Source organism: Coniophora puteana, assembly GCF_000271625.1.
Source record: "Coniophora puteana RWD-64-598 SS2 unplaced genomic scaffold CONPUscaffold_1, whole genome shotgun sequence".
NCBI lineage: Eukaryota > Fungi > Basidiomycota > Agaricomycetes > Boletales > Coniophoraceae > Coniophora > Coniophora puteana.
Window position 1 is genome coordinate 3,813,455 of NW_006913053.1, and position 19,072 is coordinate 3,832,526.

Consider the following 19,072-nt stretch of genomic DNA (forward strand, 5'->3'; position numbering starts at 1 on the left):
ATGAAGAAGTGGCGAGTACTAAGAGGATATGAGGCGCGAAGGTAGTGATTTAGAGTTGTGATTGGTGTTTGATGTTTGATCGTTCGGTAATGATCAGGATCTTGCTTTATAGGTACGTCGGCCGACTTGGACACTCGCAGATTAATGAAGCATGTCGTATGACCACAACCAATGCATCCTCGTCGTGGCCTGGAAGGAAAGGGTGTCGAGTCGAGTGTGGGGAGGGCACGGTCCGAGCTGCCAACCTGTGCATGTGTGGCAAACAGGAACACACAGACCGGAGCATAGACCAACTGTGAGCTTCAGAATTACAGCAGCTCAGCCAAGTGCTGGCTTATAGCCTTCCCTCCCTCACACCACCAGCAAGCCAACAGAGATGCCGTTCAGCGGCGCCAGTGGCTCCCTCTCCTCCGTCGTCTCGGACCTCGTCCGCGCACAGATGGGCAGCACCGTCTCCTCCTCCGTCACAGACGACGACCTCGACAAGCACGTGGCAGACCTCATCCTCAAAGAGGCGAAGCAGAAGGCGGAGAGCTACCGCAGTATGGGTATCAAGGCCTACGTCCCTCCGTGAGTGTCCCACTACTTATCCCACCCGCACCCGCATTCCACATCACCCGCACGACTCAAATTCATTGCCTGCAATCATGAACCTTGACTGACTAACCAATACAATGCCAACAGTGCTGTGGATAGCAACGCCCCACGGGCGAATAAGCGTTTTCTTTCTTCCATTATCCGAAGCACCGACGACCACAACAAGACTCTACTCCGTGCCCAGGCGCAAGCGGCGCAGGATATCAAGCGCGAGCGCGAGGAACAGGAGCGCAAGGAGCGCATGGCCCGCGCAGAGGAGGCTGCCGCCGCCGAGCGCATGCGTCGCTCGGGCAGAGGCAGTCGGCGCGACAGAGACCGGGATGAGTGGGACAGGGATGGCAAGTGGCGGGATCGGGATCACGACAGGGATAGAGACTGGGAGAGGGACTGGGATGGAGACAGGGGCGGTCGCAGAGATAGAGAGCGGGACAGAGAAAGAGAAAGAGACAGAGGGAGAGGGAAGGAGAAGGAGAAGGGCAAGGGACAGGAGGGCAAGGGCAAGCTCCGCGCCTGGAGCGACGACGAAGGCGACGGCGACGGCGACGCAGCCATGATCACCGATACGAGGGGCGATCGCGCTCGCTCGAGCAGGAGCAAGCGCCGCTCCCGCTCGCCGCATGACTCTTCGCACAAGCGTCGGTCACGCAAGGAGGGAAGACGTCCGCCCTCACGAGAGCGCGACGAGGATGGTGGAGGCCGCGAAAAGCACCGACGTCGCAGCTCCCACAGTCGCCGACACCGGCGGGATGCCTCCCCACACACTAGCAGGTCCGCCTCGCCCGCGCCTCGTCAGACGCGCTCGCGCTCGCAAGACCCCGAAGAGGGCGACAAGTCGCACCGATCCTCGCGACGGTCTCGCAAACGGTCGCGCTCGCGCTCGCCCGACGACGAAGACAGCAGTAGGCGGAGAAGCACCAAACACCGCCGTCGGCGCTCCACAAGCGCCACTAGCAGACGGCGCGCGACGCCCTCGCCTACCCGCTCGTCAGAGACCCCACCCGACGAGGAAATGCCAGGGCCGCCCTCCCCGCCCGCCATGCCCCCACCGCCACTCCCCCTACCATCGCGCTCCAAATCCAAAGGCAAATCCCGCGCCGACTCCGACATGGACGAGTGCCCCTCCTCCAGCTCTGCATCACCCGCACCCGCACCTGCACCTGCGCCTACTTCTTCACGTTCACACAAACGCCGGCGCTCCCGCTCCCATCCCCGTCCCCGTCCCCATTCCCGTTCCCGGTCCCACTCCCCCTCCTCACCCATCCAAAACGCGCGCCCCGACCTCCCCTCCAAAATGGACAAATACTTCACAAAATCCTACGACCCCCGGCTGGACACCGCGCCCCTCTCCATGCTCCCCGCCGTGCCCGCAACGGGGCTCGTGAGCGACGCCGAGTTCTCGGGCTGGGACGCGATGCTCGACCTCCTGCGCCAGCGGCGCGAGGACAAGGACGAGAAGAAGCGGCTCGAGCGGCTTGGGCTCAGTGTGACGGACAACTTTGAGAAGCTGGAGAAGGCGAAGCGGCTCAAGTTTGGGAACGGGAACGGGAGTGATGCAGCTGCCGCTGCCGGAGCGGCGGGGACGGCAGCGGGGACGACGAGTGCGGAGAGTGTCATGGATATCGAGTATAAGAAACGGGGAAGCGTGAGGGAGTGGGATCTGGGCAAGGAGGGGCTTTGAAATTTGAAGCGCTGCTGTTGTTAGTATTATTCCTTTCGCTTCCTGGTTTCGCGTGGTTTCTGCGTCTGTCTTGCATACACTACTGACATTTTGTATACCTCTAGTAATAATTTGTAGAATGGACCTCCGCGTAATTTTATGGATATGTTTTGCACGCACGTAGGACTACATCAAGAAGACAAGACGGGAGGATACCCAACCAAAGTATCAAGAAAACAACACATTAATGCTGAACAGCCTGGCGAACCACCACAATCTCCTCGGCCGACAGCTGATCCACGTTCTGCCTGAAATTGTTGGCGTTGTTTGCCGTACACTCCTTCAAGAACGACACAATGTGCGCCTGCATCGGAAAGAAAGACGTGGTAATCAGCATTGTATCAACATCCGTAATCCAGGCCCAGGAGTTGCGAGATCGTGTGCGAAAGCAATGGCGACAGGGTCGATCAAGGGCAGTAGCACGAAAAACACGGATAACAGGGACGAATACAAGAAAGCAACGAATGGAGACAAGGATGTCGAAACGGCGGGTCGAAACGCACCTGCATGTCCATCTGCGAGACAGGGTCGTTCTTAAGGTCCTCGTCGTCGTTATCCGCGAGGAAATTGTCACTGTCGAAGTTGGCCCCGTGCGGCCCGAGCATGTTCGAGAGCAGATCGCGCTCGTCGACCGTCAGCCCCGCGCCCTCCTCGGCCCAGTCGTCGTCCTGCGCACACGCACACGGGACGCGTTAGCGTGGGTTGGAGGGAGGCGGTGAAGATGACTTACACCGTCGTCCGAGTCGACCTCGAACATCTCGCCCTTGGGGATCGTCGCCGAGTCCCCGCCGGACTGGAGCTCGCGCACGAGCAGCTTGAGCGCCTTCACCGGGAACGGTATCGACGTGAACTCGACGGGATCTGGTGATGAGCACGACGTCAGAACGGTTTGTCATGCACCGAGCCACAGTGGAGGGAAGCAGTGCGCACTTGTCTTGGTCTTGGAGCGCGTCATGATCACTGTGCCGCGAGCACCACGAAGAAAGAATCCATAACCGCAGTCCCAAAGAGCAAACATGAGCACTCACCATTGCTCGTCTCGGGCTTCACAATGATATCCCCCTTCACCATCAGCCCCTGCAAGCTCGGCCGGCCAGAGGCATACAACTGCGACAGCGCAAGCGTGCTGATCCTCGTCGGCCAGAAGCCCTGGAACGTCTCCGCGTTCTCGCACCACGTCTGCATCACCACGTCCAGACACCTCCTCCCATCGCTCGTGTTCTTGCTCTCCAGCAGACCAAGCACCGTGTCCGCCTGGTTGTGGACCAGGAATGCAAAGGGAATGATCAAGCTCTGGAGGAACGTCGCCGTCTTAGCCGTGGCCATCCGGGATGCCATCGCCTGCAACAGGTCAGGGAGGACGGGCAGCACGGACTCGCCCGCGCGCCGGAGGAGGTGGATAAGCATATCGCCGATGACAAGCCCGCCCGACTCGTCCTCGCTCTGCAGCAGCTTCGCGACGAGCTTGAAGACGTGGTCGAGCCCCGATTGACCGCTGGAAGTATCCTTCCACGACAACAGCTGGTTGCAGTCTTTGCGGATAACGAGGGTGAGGCAGACGGTGCCGTTCTGTGGATATACGAGTCAGCGTCTCGTTCTCGTAGCATGGATTATATGCAGCAAACTTACCTGGAGAACATCCCGGTCCTCCGTATTTTGAAGGCAAGTGAACAGGTTAGGGGCCAAGAGCGCAAAGAAACCCTCGCCGAGCCCGTTCTCCGGCGCCCCATGCTCGAGACTCGATATCAAGTCGAGCGCCGAGCCAGCGACCCACGACTCCTCCGGTTTCGCGCTCGCAATCGAGGTGCAGAGTGAAGGCAGCGCCTGCTGGACGACCGTCTCGTAGATGCCTGGCGAATGCGAGGACGCAAGCGCCGTGAGAATGTCGGCGAAGATCGAGAGGAAGATGGGATCTGCAAGAATGTGGAGCGTCAGCCCGGGCATCGAAGCCAAAGCAAGAGGAAATAGGTACCTCTGTTGTTTTTGGCCCACACTTCGAGGGTAGCGAGGACGAGCGACGTCGCAAGGTCAGTTGTCAGCCACTTGGCCTGATCCACCTCAAGGACGACGGCCATCGTCTCCAGCACCAACGACAAGGTATCTTCTGTAGCAACAAGGAGGAAGGGACCCAAGTCCTGAGCAATGCGAGGAACAAGGGGCTTCAAGGCCTCATCATCAGCGTTTTGACAGAAGCTGTTGGCGATGTCAGACCGTGCCCAGAGAGAAATGGAAAGGCACCGACTTGTGAATGGCCTTCACAGCAGAAACTTTTACAGGGATACCAGCAGTGTCGGATTCGATTACTTGCACGGCCGCTTCAAGATACTGCCCGGCCATCTGCATCGGTAGCAGCTTTGCGAACTGGCTTGCGAAAACGAACGCGCGTCCCTGTAAGAACGGGACATCTGGCGAGACACGTGCATAAGTGGGGGCCGAACACTAGAACGCCGCGAGGAGCCGGGGTGGTACGCACCGGACTGGTTCAGCAAAGAAGGCACGACGTTCGAAAGCAGCTCTTGTATATCGATAGGTTTGGTTCGCTCGGACATCTCTTCGTCCTCGATGGTATCGATGACGTCCTCGGACTGCGAGCCGATGGCTGCAAATGCGGCCTCCAGAGACTTCCACCTATTTAGTCGAGGTCGATCGGAACTGAGACGACCCATGGCAGCAAGATTGATATCACACGTACCAACTCGAGACACCATGCTCATGAGCTGTTTGAGACGACTGAACAACCTGATGGAGTGTAGATTGGAACGTTGCGCATACGGGCGCAGCGGCACGCTCTATCAACGACTAGGCGCGCTTCAGTTACTGATCAATACATACAGAGGGAGATGCTCACGTAGAGAAGCGAGAACGCAGAGAACCGCATGCCATACGCCTGCACATCATCCTCGTCCTGCGACACAAATGCGTTCGCGTTGTTCGCCCATGTCTCTTCCTGCACAGTTTCTCTACGTCAGCTAGACGCCATGCACTAAAATTATGATCGAAACATACGTCTTCCGCGGTCATCTGCGCGTACTGGAATATCGACGCGACAAGGGTTTGCACGTTTCCGCTCTGCAGCCAGGCCTTCGCCTTATTGCTCATCACAACCTTGGAGAGGAAATCGAAGATCGAAACAAGGAGGTGAGAGAGCTCGACGTTTTCTTCCTCCGAGGAAGTGGGAGGGGTTGCGGATGCAGTGATGTAGTAGTGCTCGTAGGTCGGATATAAAGATTGAAGAATCAGGAGGGAGGCATTCAGGTAATCTTGGAGGTAAGCCGTCAGGGCTTTGGGGAAGGAGGTACAGATGTTATCGAGCGTCTGCATATGAATTCATGAACAGGCACAAAGACTGGTTCTCACAATTACGCACCTTGAAGATCTCAACCTTTATCAATAAGGTATCCCAGCTAGCGGAATTCACATCCAGAAGGGGGTCCATGTTCAAAAGAACCTTAAATGCGTCGAGCCATACGGGAAGGACAGTTGCGGTGGCTTCATTCACAGCATCGCGGTGTTCGCCCTTGACCATGTACAAGCTTGTGATGCATTGTCGGAATACAGAGATCGTACGCGCACGGGTTAATGGGGAATGTTTCTGAGGTTGAGTAAAGGTGAGCAGGCGCTAGAGTGGAAAGGGAATGGCACACACTTCGGTATCACCCAAGATGTTAAGGAGGACGGGAAGGAGCTGACGCAGAACGGGGAGGATCTGATCCTCGGTCAAGTCAGACTTTATGAACTCGGCGAATACTTCCATCGATCCGTGGACGGCATTGGGGCTGTCGGAGGATATCTGACCAATGAGCGCGGTCAGGAGGTCGGGATATTCATCCGGCCAGTCGCAGGACGCGATGGTGGAGAGTGTGTGAGCCTAGCATGAATCGTGAGTGGCTGTTCTTCTCTTCTTGATTTAACGACGCGTACCGATGAGGATCGTATCTTGCGGTTCGGGTCCGAGAGGCCTTGGAAGACTTGGTCGCGAACACGCGTTTTGATCTGCGATAGAGCCTTTGTGAGAGAAGGGGAAGAGTGGACGTGTTAATGCGCACCTCTGGTGAAGGTGCATTGCCTTTGAACGCAGGGAAGTACGGCGACCATCGCTCCGTCACGTACTTCCTAAGCATGATGGATGCCGAGTGCTACACCAACCAATGTCATCAAGATCCCGCCCACCCACTACAAGGAGACGATGGAGCTCATCTGGCGCATGTTCATATCCGTGTTCTGCGAGAGCGACAGCTCAGCGAAAGCAAGACCCGCCTCTGCGAACGCGTCCGATCGCGGTCAGCTTTTCGTGTCTGTCTCAGTTGATAACAAACGCGCGGTCGCACCTGGGTGGGCCATAAGCCCGGCGAGCTTGAGCTCTGCTGCTATTCTCGTGTTTCCATCGGGGCTAAGTGTGTCTTGGAGAAGGCGAGGTATGTCGCTGGCGGATGCCATCGTGGTTGAAAAACAGAGAACGCTGAAGTACTCAGACGCGCAACGTGATCGCAACGCTCCCTTAAGCTCCGATTGCCTTATACGTAAGCGTGATAAAAGATCAAGCTTTCTGGCCCTTATTATCCTGACCGCAGCTACCTAATCGACCGGTAAAGATAAACCAGATGCGATTTGGTCAGTGTAGCTTCGTTGCATGCAAGAGAGTAGCTGTTATCGACTACAACAACGTTTGACACTGAAGGCAAGGATGGAGCCCCTATCTGCGCGTTCACCCATTTCGGCCATTGCCGGTTCACGCGACAAGCACCGAGTCCATGACCGCGTCAGGTACCTTCATCTTCCTCCTGGCCTTCGTGCCAAACCGCCTTCTTCGTTTTCTTTGCCTAGACATCTCGCTTTCAGCTTGAAATAAAATCCATAGGTTTGTTCAGCACAATCCCGCGAGAAAGCAAGAGTCGAATGTAACATTGTCTCCTTGACTAAAAGCCCCTACTGTCAGAACTGGCCCTTCGTTAGAACTTCAAACTGTGCATTCGACAAATAAAAACATCGGGATCTTGATAAGTATTAATTCGTAAAGAACCGTGAGTTGAAAAAGTACCCTCGTGGTTAGCAGCCCGTAGCCTCTCCCTTGTCACTCCCAACCTGATCTTCCTCTTTTCCGCAGCGAGCCTTATGACGAAGCCAATCAAGCTTCTGGCACTCTCTGATGTAACTCCGATGTTATGCACGCCAAACAAGTAAGGAAACGATACGTACTTTGAGCAATAGTTGAACTCGATATTGAGATCCTCCTTGCAAGCTACGCAGGTGAGGAAACACCCACCGGCGTCAAGGTCCTGTCGTCTGCGGTTGCAGTGTCCGCACGTCCTTTTTGCTGACTCTTCGGACTACTCCTTGCAGGAGACACAGCCTGAGGCAAAGACACTTCGGTGCCAGACTCATCGATATCAGAATCTTCGCCATCTGATCCGCTGCTGTCCGAATCCTGACTGTCATCGTCCAATTGGAGCTCCTGAATGACCATCCCCTTGTATCGCTCCTTGTCGTCCTCCACAGCAAGAGTCGCCTCAAGCTTCTCCAACAGGGTCCGGACATCGACCTCGTACTCCTCCGTGAGCTGAGCTATTATGTCTTCTCTCGTGATTCCACATTCGACATAGTCGTCGACGGCATCGACGAGGCATTTAGCAATCACATCCAGACCGGGCTTCTCAGCATCAATCAGCAGTGCGTTGAACAAGTCCAAGAACATATCGCCCTTATCATCGTCATTGCAGAAGGAAACGTCGTATCCCTCTGGATCCTCACTGCGGCTGAAAAGCACGTAGTCAGTAGAGTAATAGTCGTGCATCTTGACCTGAAGCTGCAGAGCTATGGAGTACGAGTACTCGGGACGGCAAGCTATCCTATTCTTCGACACCTTCTCTTTCCCGCAATGGGCCTTGTGTTCTGGCCAATCAGCCTTTTGACACACGCTGGATCGAGTAAGTATAACTTTTAATCGCATTGAGTTGCCGACGCATGACGTACCTCGAGCAGTAGAGAACCTCAAAATTTAGTTTATGTTTACATGCCTTGCAAGATTTGAACTTGACGCCGACGTCTTTGCGTTTCCGTTGGCAGTTCTCGCACGTCAAAGCCGAGCGGCTGTTCTGATGCTTCTTGTCTTCCAGGAGCTTTTGACTAGTCAATGGATTCAAGTTATATAAGACCCTATTAGCGACGATGGAGTCCGCTGGTGTGCCTTTGGTGAAATTGTGGCACCCTTTAACTATGACCCTGAGCGTATGCAGGACGAAATAGACTGCATAGTTTGGGTGGTTAATTATGTCTCTTATCAACCAATGGCGGACGACGTACTGAGATATTCAGTCCTGAGGCAGGTGATGAACTCGTAACAAAATTTGCTGACCTCCGGAATGAAGCGGAGGACCGTGCCGTCCCCGTATGCGCTCCTCCACCACTCGCTTCTTATGAAGGTATCGTCAAAGTTGACCATGCTTCCACCGTCGTCCAGCACAATAGCCTTGTCGTACAAATCCCATAGCCCCTTTCCGCGCCCCTTCAGCAAGTCACTAGAGTTTAACTCGGGGCATAGCATTCGCGCATCATGGCCAATGCCAGACCGGCGGCCCGCCCGCTCGAAGCCTTCGCATATAATCTCCTTGCGCGTTGCAGCGCTGACGAGTGAGAACCAGTCTTGGTGGTCATGGTTGTCGAGGAGTTCGCCTGCAATGGTCCTGAGAACCGTCACCAAGCCGTCGTAGAGTCGTTGATTTTCTTCCCTGAAATGGCGGAGGCGCTGGTAGTCTATCTTGTACATTTTCTTCCGGGATGCTACGAAATTCAGCTGCATGGCCTCGATGCGGAAGACGGTGACAGCTCCAGCCTGCGGATTCCCTGGCCTGCCCTGATGGATCTTGGCGATCCCTTTGTCCCAGTCGCGCACCCACTGCCGGCGGCTCTTGTGTATGTCAGTGACAGGAAAGAACTTGTTGGCCCAGATAGAGGGGCGCGTGATAAGAAATGAGCTAGTGTCTTCCTCACTCTCCGAGACGGACATCGCGCTGGGCGTCTACGAGCGTGTTGGGGGTTAGGGTGACGCGTCCAGACACGTCGCAAAGCGCGAGCAACTATGTCGGACATCGAATATTAAATGGGCCCGAATTAGTAGGCCTGATAGCCGTTCTAGACCTTATCATCCACACTCCTGCGGCATAGCTAGGTCCCGAAGAGCGCACAAGATGTGCAGACGAAGATAAAGATGGCCCCATTGAAATTATCCTGTGGTTTGGCATAATGTTTTGGTGATCCCTTTGCCCCAATCTCGTACCCACTGTTGACAGGTTTTGCGTGATTCGGTTACGGGAAATATTACGCTTGCCCAAATGAATCTTTCGTTATCCAACCCAGTCGGATCGCAAGGCATAAGAGGTATACTATCAGGCCGCGACAAGAGGGCGGCTTCAAAAGTCAAGGTCCGATAGCCATTGCCAGCGCGACACGCGAAAATCTGTCGGGGCATTAATTGTTTGTCACAAACATCTCCCCAACCCCATCTCGAACATATCCGCTTGCTGTATACTCGACACTTTGTAGTGGGATGAAAGGCGTAAGCTCAGACACCTCTGAGGCGATAGTCTTCAAGAGAATTGTGCTCATTAGGTGAGATCATGTTCTATCTCGGTCCATATTTCGACAGATCAACTTGTTTGTGGTTCGTTTATTGGAGTTCAAAGCGCGAACAAGCCTGCAAAATTGTCCTGAAAAATACACATCGTAGGACATAAGGTACATCAACAAGGAAACCGCCAACATCACGACTCTTCTGTGACCCAGCTTGAAGAGCTTGATTCAGAGTCAGAAGAGGCCCATTCCGTGTACTCTTCAATTTCCATTCCTCTGTACCGTCCTTCGTCGCCCTCCATACTTAGCTTGGTCTCGATTTGCTCGAGCAAAGACCCCACGTCAACCTCGTACTCCTCAGTCAACTGAAGAATAATGTCTTGTCTGGTAATACCAGAGTGAGCCTTGTCCACAGCGTCGACAAGGCATTTAGCAATAACGTCAAGACCAGGCTTATGAGCATCTTCCAATACATTTTCGAGATTGTCAAAGAAGATCTCGCTCTTGTTTTCATCTGCGAATGACGCGTTATAAGCCACAGCAAGCGCGCACCGGCTGAAGAGGACATATTCAGTGAGTCCCTTTTCGACCATCTTCTCCTGGAACAGCGAAGCTATTGACTGGCTGTATTCCGAGTGAGTCGGAGTGACCGCCCTCCAAGTTCTTCGATACCTTTTTCTTGCCACAGTGTACCTTGTGTTTGGGCCAGTCCGCTTTTTGGCACTCTCTAAGTCAAAACTGAGCTCCTCGGCTGATAGATATTGGGTTCTGCCACTTACTTCGAGCAATATCGGACCTCGAAGTTGAGTTTCTGCTTACACTTCTTACACGCCATGAATTTCGTCATGGGATCATCCGAGAGGCGTTCGCAGTTTTCACAGACAAGCATGGAGCGGCTGTTCCAGTCTCTCTTCTCGTCCAATAGCTCCTGGGCACCAGCTGGACCAAGGTTCTGTAGCACCCTGTAAGCAACCAAGTAGTCGTCAGGGAGGTCGGGCGGGAGACTCTGACACTGCTTGTCCAGACACACGAGGGTATGGGTAATGAAGTTGACTGAGCCACATGGTTGTCACAATCTTGCTATGTGAAGTAGAATAGATGTACGTACGGATGAACAGGTGTCGAACGGAGGTCATGACTTCATAACACCACTTTCTTATCTCCGGGGTCTCCTGGACAACCCTCTTGTCCGCGTACGCCTTTCCCCACCACTCGTTACGTACTATCACCTCGTCGAACTTTGCCATGCCTCCTGCATCCCACAGCTCCAGGCATTCATCGATAAAGTCGAAAAAACCTTCTCCTCGTCGCCACAGCATCTCATAAGAATTCAGCTCGGGGCAGAGCATCCGTGCATCTTGTCCAAAACACGACTTCCGGCAAGCCCCCTCGAAGCCATCGCACATGACATCCCTCCGCGTTTCCCAGCCGACAAGCCCAAACCACGCACTCCAATGTCGCTTCCCCGCTTTCCCGTCCTCTCTCTTGAGCATGCTCATGAGCTCCTGGAACCGTTCTTTGCAGTCCGCTTGGAGACTGCGGAGGCGATGGTGGTCGCGTTGACTGAGCTTCTTGCCCTTCTGGATGTCCATCTTCCAAAAGCTCATCCCGAAGACGACGGGACTGCCCTCGTGGTCCTCCTCCGGCTCGTCCGTGCAGAAATCGATGACGGCTCTGTCCCAGTCGCGCATCCATTGTCGGCGGTCCGTGCTGATATCGGTGATAGGAAAGAACGTGTTGGCCCACAGGGAGCGCTGGTCATCCATCCTGGACACGTTCTCGGGGTCGGGTTTCAGCTTCTGCAGTGGCACGTTAGACGCAAGTCGTGGAGCGTGAAAGGGATAATAGGGTAAGTCGCGTCAAAATTCAGATCAGGTGCGTCGCGCTCGTCGCGATCGTAAAGTTCGTCGGACCATGAATATATTGTTAGCCCATCCTCACCACTAACATTGCAGCCGTGACCGCAAAATCACTCGAGCTAAGTCTTTCAAACCATGTTATCTCCTTCCATGTGCTCATTAATATTGGCTCTGAAGGAATACTGAAGAAAACTAGATCATCACAGGACTTAAGGGGTCTGCATGATACATCATTAATATTAACATTATCGTAAGGGCATAACTTAGAAATCACTGCATGGGAAGACTGACTGCTAGAACAAATTTTGTGTGCCCAAGATCATAAGGTTTCAGCGTATCCTAGATGGCGCATCAGCGGATAAAGGCTAGTCCTTTGCCAGAAATAGGTTCAATAAGCATCCCCTTGAGCTCAGTCAACCCCTCATCACCTCGCGTAGCTATGATGCCCTCGATTAGTGCGAGAGGGCCCTTCACATCTACTTCAAACTCCTCCGTGAGCTGACAAATAACATCCTCCCTAGAGATTCCTGATTGCACCTGCTCATCTTTATCCACAGCCTCAATGAGGCATTTGGAGATGAACCCGAGTTTTAACGGTATGTCTGTAGACACGAGCGTATAGTCGAGTGCATGCTGGAATTGATCGGCCTGTTTTCCGGGAGCATAGGAAACCGTGAACCCCGTCGGAAAATTGGTGCGTCTGTAGAGGATGTATTGGACTCCAAACGCGCGGTGCATCGTAAGCTGGAGTTGAATTGCTTTCGAGTATTCGTAGTCCGGAAAATGCGCCTCACGGTTCTTTGACACTTTATCTTTTCCGCAATGCGGTTTGTGTCCCTCCCAATCAGCCTTCTGGCACTCCCTGAGATAATGCTTGGCAGTCAGTATCATACAAGCAATCGTGGCATGTCGAATTGAAGCGCGTACCTAGAGCAGTAACGAACCTCGAAGTTTAATCCGACTTTACACGTTTTGCAAAGCATGAACTTGGTTTCGACGGAGTGGGGTCTGCGCCGACACTTTTCGCATGAAACCGAAGAGCGGCTAGTCCATTTGTTCGCCATCAGCAACCGAGCACTGTCTGGACCGAGGTTCCATTGAGTTCTGTGGACAACCAAAGACTCATTCGATGGATCATGAGTGATCCCCCGATGCTTGCCAACGAGATACCTAAAGGAATAGCAGATGAAACGGACTGGTGTATGTAGCGAGCTAAGCACCTTGATGCACCACGATCTGATAAATATGGAGAGGATAACGCACTTATGAATTGGGTCCTCATGGATGTCAAATGTTCGTAGCACCATTTGTTCACCTCAGGTTTCCTGTCGATAACCTTCCCGTCGCCAAAGGCGCTCGTCCACCAATCGTTCCGGACGATGGCTGCATCGAAATTCTCGCGGCCGCCATGGTCGATCGCTTTGAGACAGCGCGTATAAAGATCGAACAACCCCTGACCCCTTTTCTTAAGAAGATCATCAGTGATGAGCTCGGGGCACAGCATGCGCTGCGTCCTGTCCGATCCCCGAGCGACAGCATGCCTCCTCAAACCCTTCGTCGACGACATCCCTTCGAGACTCAGTGCTCACGAGCCTGAAGTACTCGCGCTCGTCGCAGCCCTCGATTCGCTGGCTGGGATCCACTGCAATCCTAATCCTGAGAGCGGCCGGCATCTTCTCGTACATCCTGTCTGTCTCCTCTCGCACGAGCCGGAGGCGCCGGTAGCAGTCTCGGTCCACCTTCTTGCGCCGACCACCAACGGCTCGCAATCCGCACATAGTACTGCGAAAGACGACGACGGCGCCACGTTCTGGCTCTTGTGTGTGGTAGAGGCTGGCGATGCCCTCGTCCCAGTCCTGCACCCAGCGACGCCGGTCCTCCCGTATTTCAGTGACAGGGAAGCGTTTGTTGGCCCATACAGAGGGTAGCCTCCTCCATTCATCCTGATCTTCAGCGACACGGAGGGCTCTGGGAGCCCACAGTCGCGGGTCCAGGGGAACAGGAGCAGTAGACATGACAGAGAGGAAGAGTGAGCAAGAGCATCCCCCGATAATCGCCCAGGTAGGACATAGATGCATGGATGCATTGATGACCTGCTCTTGGCTTCCGAGGCGGACTCTTAATTCAAGGCTGTTAGCCACCGCCGCCGCTTCATCTGCGTTAAAAGCTTGTATCTGGTGGCTGAACTTTTTCGTATCGCTTGTGGTGTTGCCGGCAGCGCACTCAGCTACTCAAGGATGGAAGGAGTACACGCTCTGAGTCGTTTCCTATCCTTTGTCGGACCTTCAATTGCTGGAGACTGCCGACCGACCATCAATGCATCAATACCCGGATCTCTTAATACTTTTGCTACCCATTAATAACGGGTGGCCCATCGAGAAGGGGTAGGGATAATGAATGTCTACAGCAGTAAATAAAAGCACTAAACAGTATCACTATCGTAACTGAATATTGTCCAATGTCAATCCGTCGTGAGCGTGTACATGAAACCTATCCATCTACCAACCATGCGTCCATGGAAAAAATGTCGCCAGTCCCCAGATCTGCAAGTGTCGATCGTAGCAGTCCGTTGTGCTACAGGTATAGTCAAAGGTGTTACATTAGGCCCCTGAGCCGTAGTGAGATCACGCTATCCGATCATCTCGGCTCAGGTGGCCAGCACCTTGGGGACAACCCGAGTGTACTTTGATTACAGAGGGATACGATTGAGCATCCCAAACCCGGAGAGCACCGTGATCAGCAGCGTCGCGGCGACACCGACGAATGCGGGATCCGCAACGTACGTCGCCATCGACCCCGAACAGCCCGGACACTGCCACCCTAATGATCCACCCAGCAAATCATTTTCGTCAGTACAGTACTAATGCCGTGCGCAAGGAAAGGCCAGAGTAAAACGGGGGCGATCACTCACCGCTGGTCAAAGGTGTATACGGCTCAGGCGTGTACAGCGCAAACTGCACGTCACTGTTCGGCGTAAGATACCCGGGCGCCGCAACGGCGCTCGGGCCCTGGTCGCCCCATATGTGCAGCGTGTACGTCGCCTGTGCGAACGGCGCCGCCATATTCGACTGCTGGTACCCGTACGGGTACCACTCCACGCTCGTCGCGTCGCCCGGGATGATGCCGTTCGTGGGGCCGACCGGGTACGTGTTCCCGTCGCTGCACACGGCCGAGATCGTGAGCGACGTGGGCGTCACGTACAGGTCGGTGAAGTTCCAGCCGAAGGTGATCGTCTGCGAGGGCGCGACCTTGTAGTACGACGTGGACTGCTGGGGCGGCTGGGTGATGACGATCTGGCCTTGTGGGGCGTTGGCGGGGATGCTGGGCAGGGCGTTGCCCGAGCTGCTGCCGGTGCCGCTGGCGGACCCCGAGCCCGACTGGGAGCCGGTGTTGGGCTGGGAGTTGCTGTTGCTGCTGCTCTGGCTCATGATTTCGTCAAGGAGTGACTAGTGACTTTTGCAAATAGCAGAGGCCTGAGGGTGAGGGGGGCAGTAACGCCTAGGGCAGGTGGAGACAGACGGTACGATGGAGGCGAAGAGAGAGGAGAGGACGTGGACGATGGAGTCGACCGAGGGCGTGCTTTGGTGGCAAGACTCACACGAGTGCGTTAGGGTGAGTTATTTTGGGTAGTCCTGGGGAGCTGGCCATAGGCACACACCAGCCTGGGAGTTTTCGTTTCCATGTCCAACGATAGATACGAGCGCCTCCAGCTGATTTCGCCCGGGTGAGCAAGACCGTGAATTCGGGGTCTATGGTAAAGCCTAGTGCCATGAAGCCTGAAAGAGTCGAGGTCTGTGCTGCGCAATGAGATAGGGGCTAGTCATCCTTGAGAGGCAGCTGGCGTCATCAACGGAAGGAAATGGCCACGGGGGGTAATAGGGAGAGATAATTTGGAGAATCACGAGAGCCGAATCGCCACCAATTGAAAGCTCGCACCCTCCGAGCTCCAGCCATCGCGTGGGCTCCCCGACTTATTATACACGTGTAGAACACGGCTTTGAGGAGCGCCGGGGTGTAATTTCAGAGTTTCAAGTCAGATATTGTCGCTAGTAGCAGATAACTGGGAGAGCTGGAGCTTGCATGAACCAATGTAAAAACATGGCGACTCGGAAAGTCAAGGACGCGAGAAAGGGCTGGACAAACAGAATAAAACGCAAAGAACACGCGAAGTCCTCGAGGAACGCGAAAGACCGAGCCGGATTCCTTCCGCAAGCTGAGTCAGATATTCCCACAACCCTCTATGACATCGCGTCGAGATGGAGAGAGCCACGACCACCTCCGATCGAATGATGCACGACATACGTAGTATATGCTATGTCACTGTCTCGATTTGCTCTCGATTGTCCCCTATTGCTATTTAACCCGCCCGCGATCTTCACCATGGCTCGAATCTACCAGCCTTACCGACCTCACCACCATCTTCTGTGACCATGCCCGAGTTCTCTAACCCCCAGCTCATCCGCTGCCGTATCCTCGCAGTCGGACCGTTCGTCATCAACGTAGCAGCACAGTTATATGGCATGCTCGCGAAGCCCAATATCAAGGATATCGCCGATGCAGTGCGTCCTACGTCTCCTATCCCCCATCTTTTCTCTGGCGTTCGTGCGTGTATTAACAACACCTCCTCAGAATCACTACGCGTTCTCGCCCAACCCCTTCTTCATCGCGGGCTTCTTCGCGCTGCAGCTCGTCCTACAGCTCTATTGGATCCGCAACCTCTTCGTCTGGCGGCTGTCGCCCTCGAAGCCCGGGTACGACCACCGCATCTCTTTACCACACGGGTGGGACAATTTCGACCCTGCGACGCTCGAGCCGCCCGCGAGCACAACGGAGGTGCAACCCGCGCAGGTGGCATACGTGCCCATATTCGCGCTTGGGAACCTGTGCATCGGTGCGTGCTTCCATACCCACCTCCTATCCCATACCCCGGCTGACTCGTCCCCCTTTTCGAACGGTTCCTCGCAGCCGGATGGATGCTCCTCTGGCGCCGCGAGCAGTTCGTCGCGTCCGAGGTGCTGTGCATCATCAACGCCGCGCTGCAGCTGTACGCCGTGTTTTACCTCCTCGCGCCGTGCACCCCGTTCGCACTCGCGAAGGGCAACGTCTCCACGCACCTCGTCGCGCGCACGTTCGCGGGCATCGCCGTGCTCGACGTGCTCGACAACGGCGCTGTCGCGCTGCGCTATGGCGCGCCGCCCTCTGTCCCCGTCCAGGCACTCACGGTCGTGCTTCTTGCGCTCTTTGTACGTTTTCGTTGCATGCGTCTAGTTTTTGACTTCTAACTTGATACTCGTGGTTTCGTGGAACTGTAGACTCTGGGCGGGGACGTGATCTTTGCTAGCTGCATGATCTACATCTCGTGTGGCCTGTTGGCGGGCCAGCCCAGTTGGCGCCCTGCGCTCATCACTGCTGCAGGTATCACTGCGTTTATTACGGTCGCAAAATTGGGTACGCGCTTCCGTGGACGAGCTGATGGAGGCGACGTTCGCGTCGTTCAGTAATCTCCAAGTCTACAGATTGAGCACGGCCTAGCAAGGAAATGCAAGTGCAAAAGAGCGCGGGCGAGCTACAACGAGATATGCATAATTGCTTTGCTTTGCTTGTTATCACGATTGGACGCGCAATGTTGTGAATACATAAATCTATGTGAACATGATATGTTGCGCACACAATAGTTTACTGGTGTACTGATACATCTACACTAGCACTACTAAACATTTACTCTACAACTACATCCATTCTTCGTATAATCATGCAAAACGTGCATATACTCAACCGCTTACTTCGGCTCGACATCCTCGACAGTCTCGTAGAACTCCTTCGCAATGCGAAGCTGCGCATCACGCCCGCTCTCATTCGGCGCGCCCGCGATATTGCGCACGACGAGATACTTGCGCCCATATAGCACGTCCGGCGTCACATTGAACGCCGCGGCCGAGTCGCCCGTGGCAGACGCGGCATTGAAGATGGCGTGCGAGCCCGTCACGGCGCCGCCGGCCTCTTGGGCGATGACGATGCCCGCGCAGACGTCCCATGGCCTGTCATTGAGTGTCGAGCGCTGCGTCAGCATAACACGCGCGAAACGGTGGAATTTCCGCAAATGCTTACCAGCACCCGATTTCCCTGTTGCGCCAAGACGAGTGTGAGCGTGAGTCATGGAGTGGATTGGGAGAAGATGGAGGCGGAGATGGAGACGGAGACGCACCAGTACATGTCCAGCGCGCCCTGCGCGACGAGCGCAAAGTTGAGCGCGGCGCTCCCGACGGAGCGCAGCGAGTGCGCCATGCGCCCGCCCGCGACGCCGTCGTTGCCGTCGCCCGCGAGGCGGGTGAACGAGTCGGCCTTGGGCTGCACGACGGACGCGCCGCGGTCGGAGCCCCATTCGATCGCTGTGGTTCGGAGGGTCGGAATTAGCATGTGTTGCGTTGGTTTATGGCACGGTGCGGCTGAGTGCGAGGTGGGGGCGTACCGAGCAGGGCTTTCTGCAGCGAGGGCAGGGGTTTGGGGTTCGAGAGGGGCAGCTTGAGCGGGGGCGCATTGCCGCGCGTGAGGAAGGCGCCTTGGCCTTCGAGCGCGGTGTACTGTCAAGCCTCAGAGTGTAAGTATCACGTCGCGCCGGCGATCTAATGAAATGGTGACGGACGAGGTGGTCGAGGAAGGGGTTGAAGATGACGCCCATGACCGGGCGCTTCTGCACGATGAGCCCGAGCGAGATGCACGCGAAGGGGAAGCCGTGCACGAAGTTGGTGGTGCCGTCTGCGAGCATGAAGATGTGACAGGAAGCTTCTGAGATGCATAAATGCACGCACCGATGGGATCGACGCAGAACGTCGGCTCGTCCGTGAGCTCGGGGCGCTTGCCCGCTGAGTACGACTCCTCGCCGATGCTATCCCGAGCAAGCGTCAGACGACACTTTGTCAGGTCCACTTCTCAAGAGTAAGGCCAATAAGTGGTAACGCACAAGCCAAAGCCAGGATACGTCTTTGCGATCTCAGCGCGGACGAGCTCCTCGACAGCGACGTCGTACTGGGTCACGAGGTCAACCGCGTTCTTCTTCTCGTCGATCTGGGTGGACGCCTGGATCGCCTGGGAGCCCTCAAGGATGAGCGTGCCAGCGGTGCGGGCGAGCTGGATGGTGAATGTGAGGACAGCGCGCAGTTCAGCGTTCGTAAGAGTCATCGTGGTAGGTAGTCAAGCTGCGCTTGGGACAGAAAGATGATAAGAGAGGTGAGTGCTTGAGTAGGGTGGCGGGGATGAGGTCACTTTCGACGAAACAGCTCGAGCTTTTCACTATGAAAAGTGCTTGATGCAAAATTTGCACTACTGGTACCCA

General features: G+C 55.1%; 6 protein-coding genes across 6 annotated transcripts; 1 reads left to right on the plus strand and 5 right to left on the minus strand.

Moving 5' to 3' along the window:
* Positions 1 to 1,896: 1,896 nt before the first annotated feature.
* Positions 1,897 to 6,751, minus strand: CONPUDRAFT_96576 (ARM repeat-containing protein; the record flags this gene model as incomplete). Its single annotated transcript, XM_007765599.1, has 19 exons — positions 1,897 to 2,292; positions 2,380 to 2,618; positions 2,818 to 2,982; positions 3,045 to 3,175; positions 3,245 to 3,274; positions 3,343 to 3,883; positions 3,944 to 4,227; positions 4,287 to 4,507; positions 4,557 to 4,719; positions 4,788 to 4,942; positions 5,007 to 5,113; positions 5,163 to 5,261; positions 5,321 to 5,629; positions 5,682 to 5,906; positions 5,961 to 6,182; positions 6,236 to 6,307; positions 6,361 to 6,447; positions 6,512 to 6,573; positions 6,643 to 6,751. The coding sequence occupies 18 exons, from the start codon at positions 6,749 to 6,751 to the stop codon at positions 2,499 to 2,501; spliced, it is 3,102 nt and encodes a 1,033-aa protein (XP_007763789.1). The 3' UTR covers positions 1,897 to 2,292; positions 2,380 to 2,498.
* Positions 6,752 to 7,285: 534 nt separating this feature from the next.
* CONPUDRAFT_134494 (uncharacterized protein) lies at positions 7,286 to 9,248 on the minus strand. Its single transcript, XM_007765600.1, has 4 exons — positions 8,615 to 9,248; positions 8,285 to 8,558; positions 7,511 to 8,229; positions 7,286 to 7,457 (listed from the first exon to the last, which is right to left on the minus strand). The coding sequence occupies exons 1-3, from the start codon at positions 9,108 to 9,110 to the stop codon at positions 7,554 to 7,556; spliced, it is 1,446 nt and encodes a 481-aa protein (XP_007763790.1). The 5' UTR covers positions 9,111 to 9,248; the 3' UTR covers positions 7,286 to 7,457; positions 7,511 to 7,553.
* Positions 9,249 to 9,975: 727 nt separating this feature from the next.
* CONPUDRAFT_161820 (uncharacterized protein) lies at positions 9,976 to 13,955 on the minus strand. The gene is made up of 6 exons (XM_007765601.1): positions 13,239 to 13,955; positions 13,055 to 13,204; positions 10,989 to 11,679; positions 10,660 to 10,933; positions 10,553 to 10,607; positions 9,976 to 10,500 (listed from the first exon to the last, which is right to left on the minus strand). Exons 1-6 carry the CDS (start codon positions 13,815 to 13,817, stop codon positions 10,072 to 10,074), a joined length of 2,178 nt encoding a protein of 725 aa, XP_007763791.1. The 5' UTR covers positions 13,818 to 13,955; the 3' UTR covers positions 9,976 to 10,071.
* Positions 13,956 to 14,094: 139 nt separating this feature from the next.
* CONPUDRAFT_79383 (uncharacterized protein) lies at positions 14,095 to 15,328 on the minus strand. Its single transcript, XM_007764672.1, has 2 exons — positions 14,651 to 15,328; positions 14,095 to 14,559 (listed from the first exon to the last, which is right to left on the minus strand). Exons 1-2 carry the CDS (start codon positions 15,165 to 15,167, stop codon positions 14,429 to 14,431), a joined length of 648 nt encoding a protein of 215 aa, XP_007762862.1. The 5' UTR covers positions 15,168 to 15,328; the 3' UTR covers positions 14,095 to 14,428.
* An 841-nt stretch (positions 15,329 to 16,169) lies between these two features.
* Positions 16,170 to 17,021, plus strand: CONPUDRAFT_44976 (uncharacterized protein; the record flags this gene model as incomplete). The annotated part of the gene is made up of 3 exons (XM_007764293.1): positions 16,170 to 16,298; positions 16,369 to 16,630; positions 16,705 to 17,021. The coding sequence occupies 3 exons, from the start codon at positions 16,170 to 16,172 to the stop codon at positions 17,019 to 17,021; spliced, it is 708 nt and encodes a 235-aa protein (XP_007762483.1).
* Positions 17,022 to 17,051: 30 nt separating this feature from the next.
* On the minus strand, positions 17,052 to 18,994 carry CONPUDRAFT_116411 (myo inositol monophosphatase). The gene is made up of 7 exons (XM_007765602.1): positions 18,701 to 18,994; positions 18,549 to 18,625; positions 18,383 to 18,495; positions 18,209 to 18,320; positions 17,945 to 18,128; positions 17,848 to 17,862; positions 17,052 to 17,777 (listed from the first exon to the last, which is right to left on the minus strand). The coding sequence occupies exons 1-7, from the start codon at positions 18,916 to 18,918 to the stop codon at positions 17,519 to 17,521; spliced, it is 978 nt and encodes a 325-aa protein (XP_007763792.1). The 5' UTR covers positions 18,919 to 18,994; the 3' UTR covers positions 17,052 to 17,518.
* Positions 18,995 to 19,072: the final 78 nt, after the last annotated feature.

Coding starts and splice junctions, on each gene's coding strand:
- CONPUDRAFT_79383 (XM_007764672.1), bottom strand. CDS start 15,167: ATGAGCCAGAGCAGCAGCAACAGCAACTCCCAGCCCAACACCGGCTCC. Junction 14,560..14,650: donor GTATACACCTTTGACCAGCG/GTGAGTGATCGC, acceptor GTGGATCATTAG/GGTGGCAGTGTCCGGGCTGT.
- CONPUDRAFT_116411 (XM_007765602.1), bottom strand. CDS start 18,918: ATGACTCTTACGAACGCTGAACTGCGCGCTGTCCTCACATTCACCATC. Junction 18,496..18,548: donor GTTCTGCGTCGATCCCATCG/GTGCGTGCATTT, acceptor TCATGCTCGCAG/ACGGCACCACCAACTTCGTG. Junction 18,129..18,208: donor GCTGCAGAAAGCCCTGCTCG/GTACGCCCCCAC, acceptor TCCGAACCACAG/CGATCGAATGGGGCTCCGAC.
- CONPUDRAFT_161820 (XM_007765601.1), bottom strand. CDS start 13,817: ATGCATCTATGTCCTACCTGGGCGATTATCGGGGGATGCTCTTGCTCA. Junction 11,680..13,054: donor TTATCGACAGGAAACCTGAG/GTGAACAAATGG, acceptor GTGCCACTGCAG/AAGCTGAAACCCGACCCCGA. Junction 10,501..10,552: donor TACACTGTGGCAAGAAAAAG/GTATCGAAGAAC, acceptor GAATACAGCCAG/TCAATAGCTTCGCTGTTCCA.
- CONPUDRAFT_134494 (XM_007765600.1), bottom strand. CDS start 9,110: ATGCAGCTGAATTTCGTAGCATCCCGGAAGAAAATGTACAAGATAGAC. Junction 8,559..8,614: donor CCTCAGGACTGAATATCTCA/GTACGTCGTCCG, acceptor CAAACTATGCAG/TCTATTTCGTCCTGCATACG. Junction 8,230..8,284: donor GAGGTTCTCTACTGCTCGAG/GTACGTCATGCG, acceptor TACTCGATCCAG/CGTGTGTCAAAAGGCTGATT.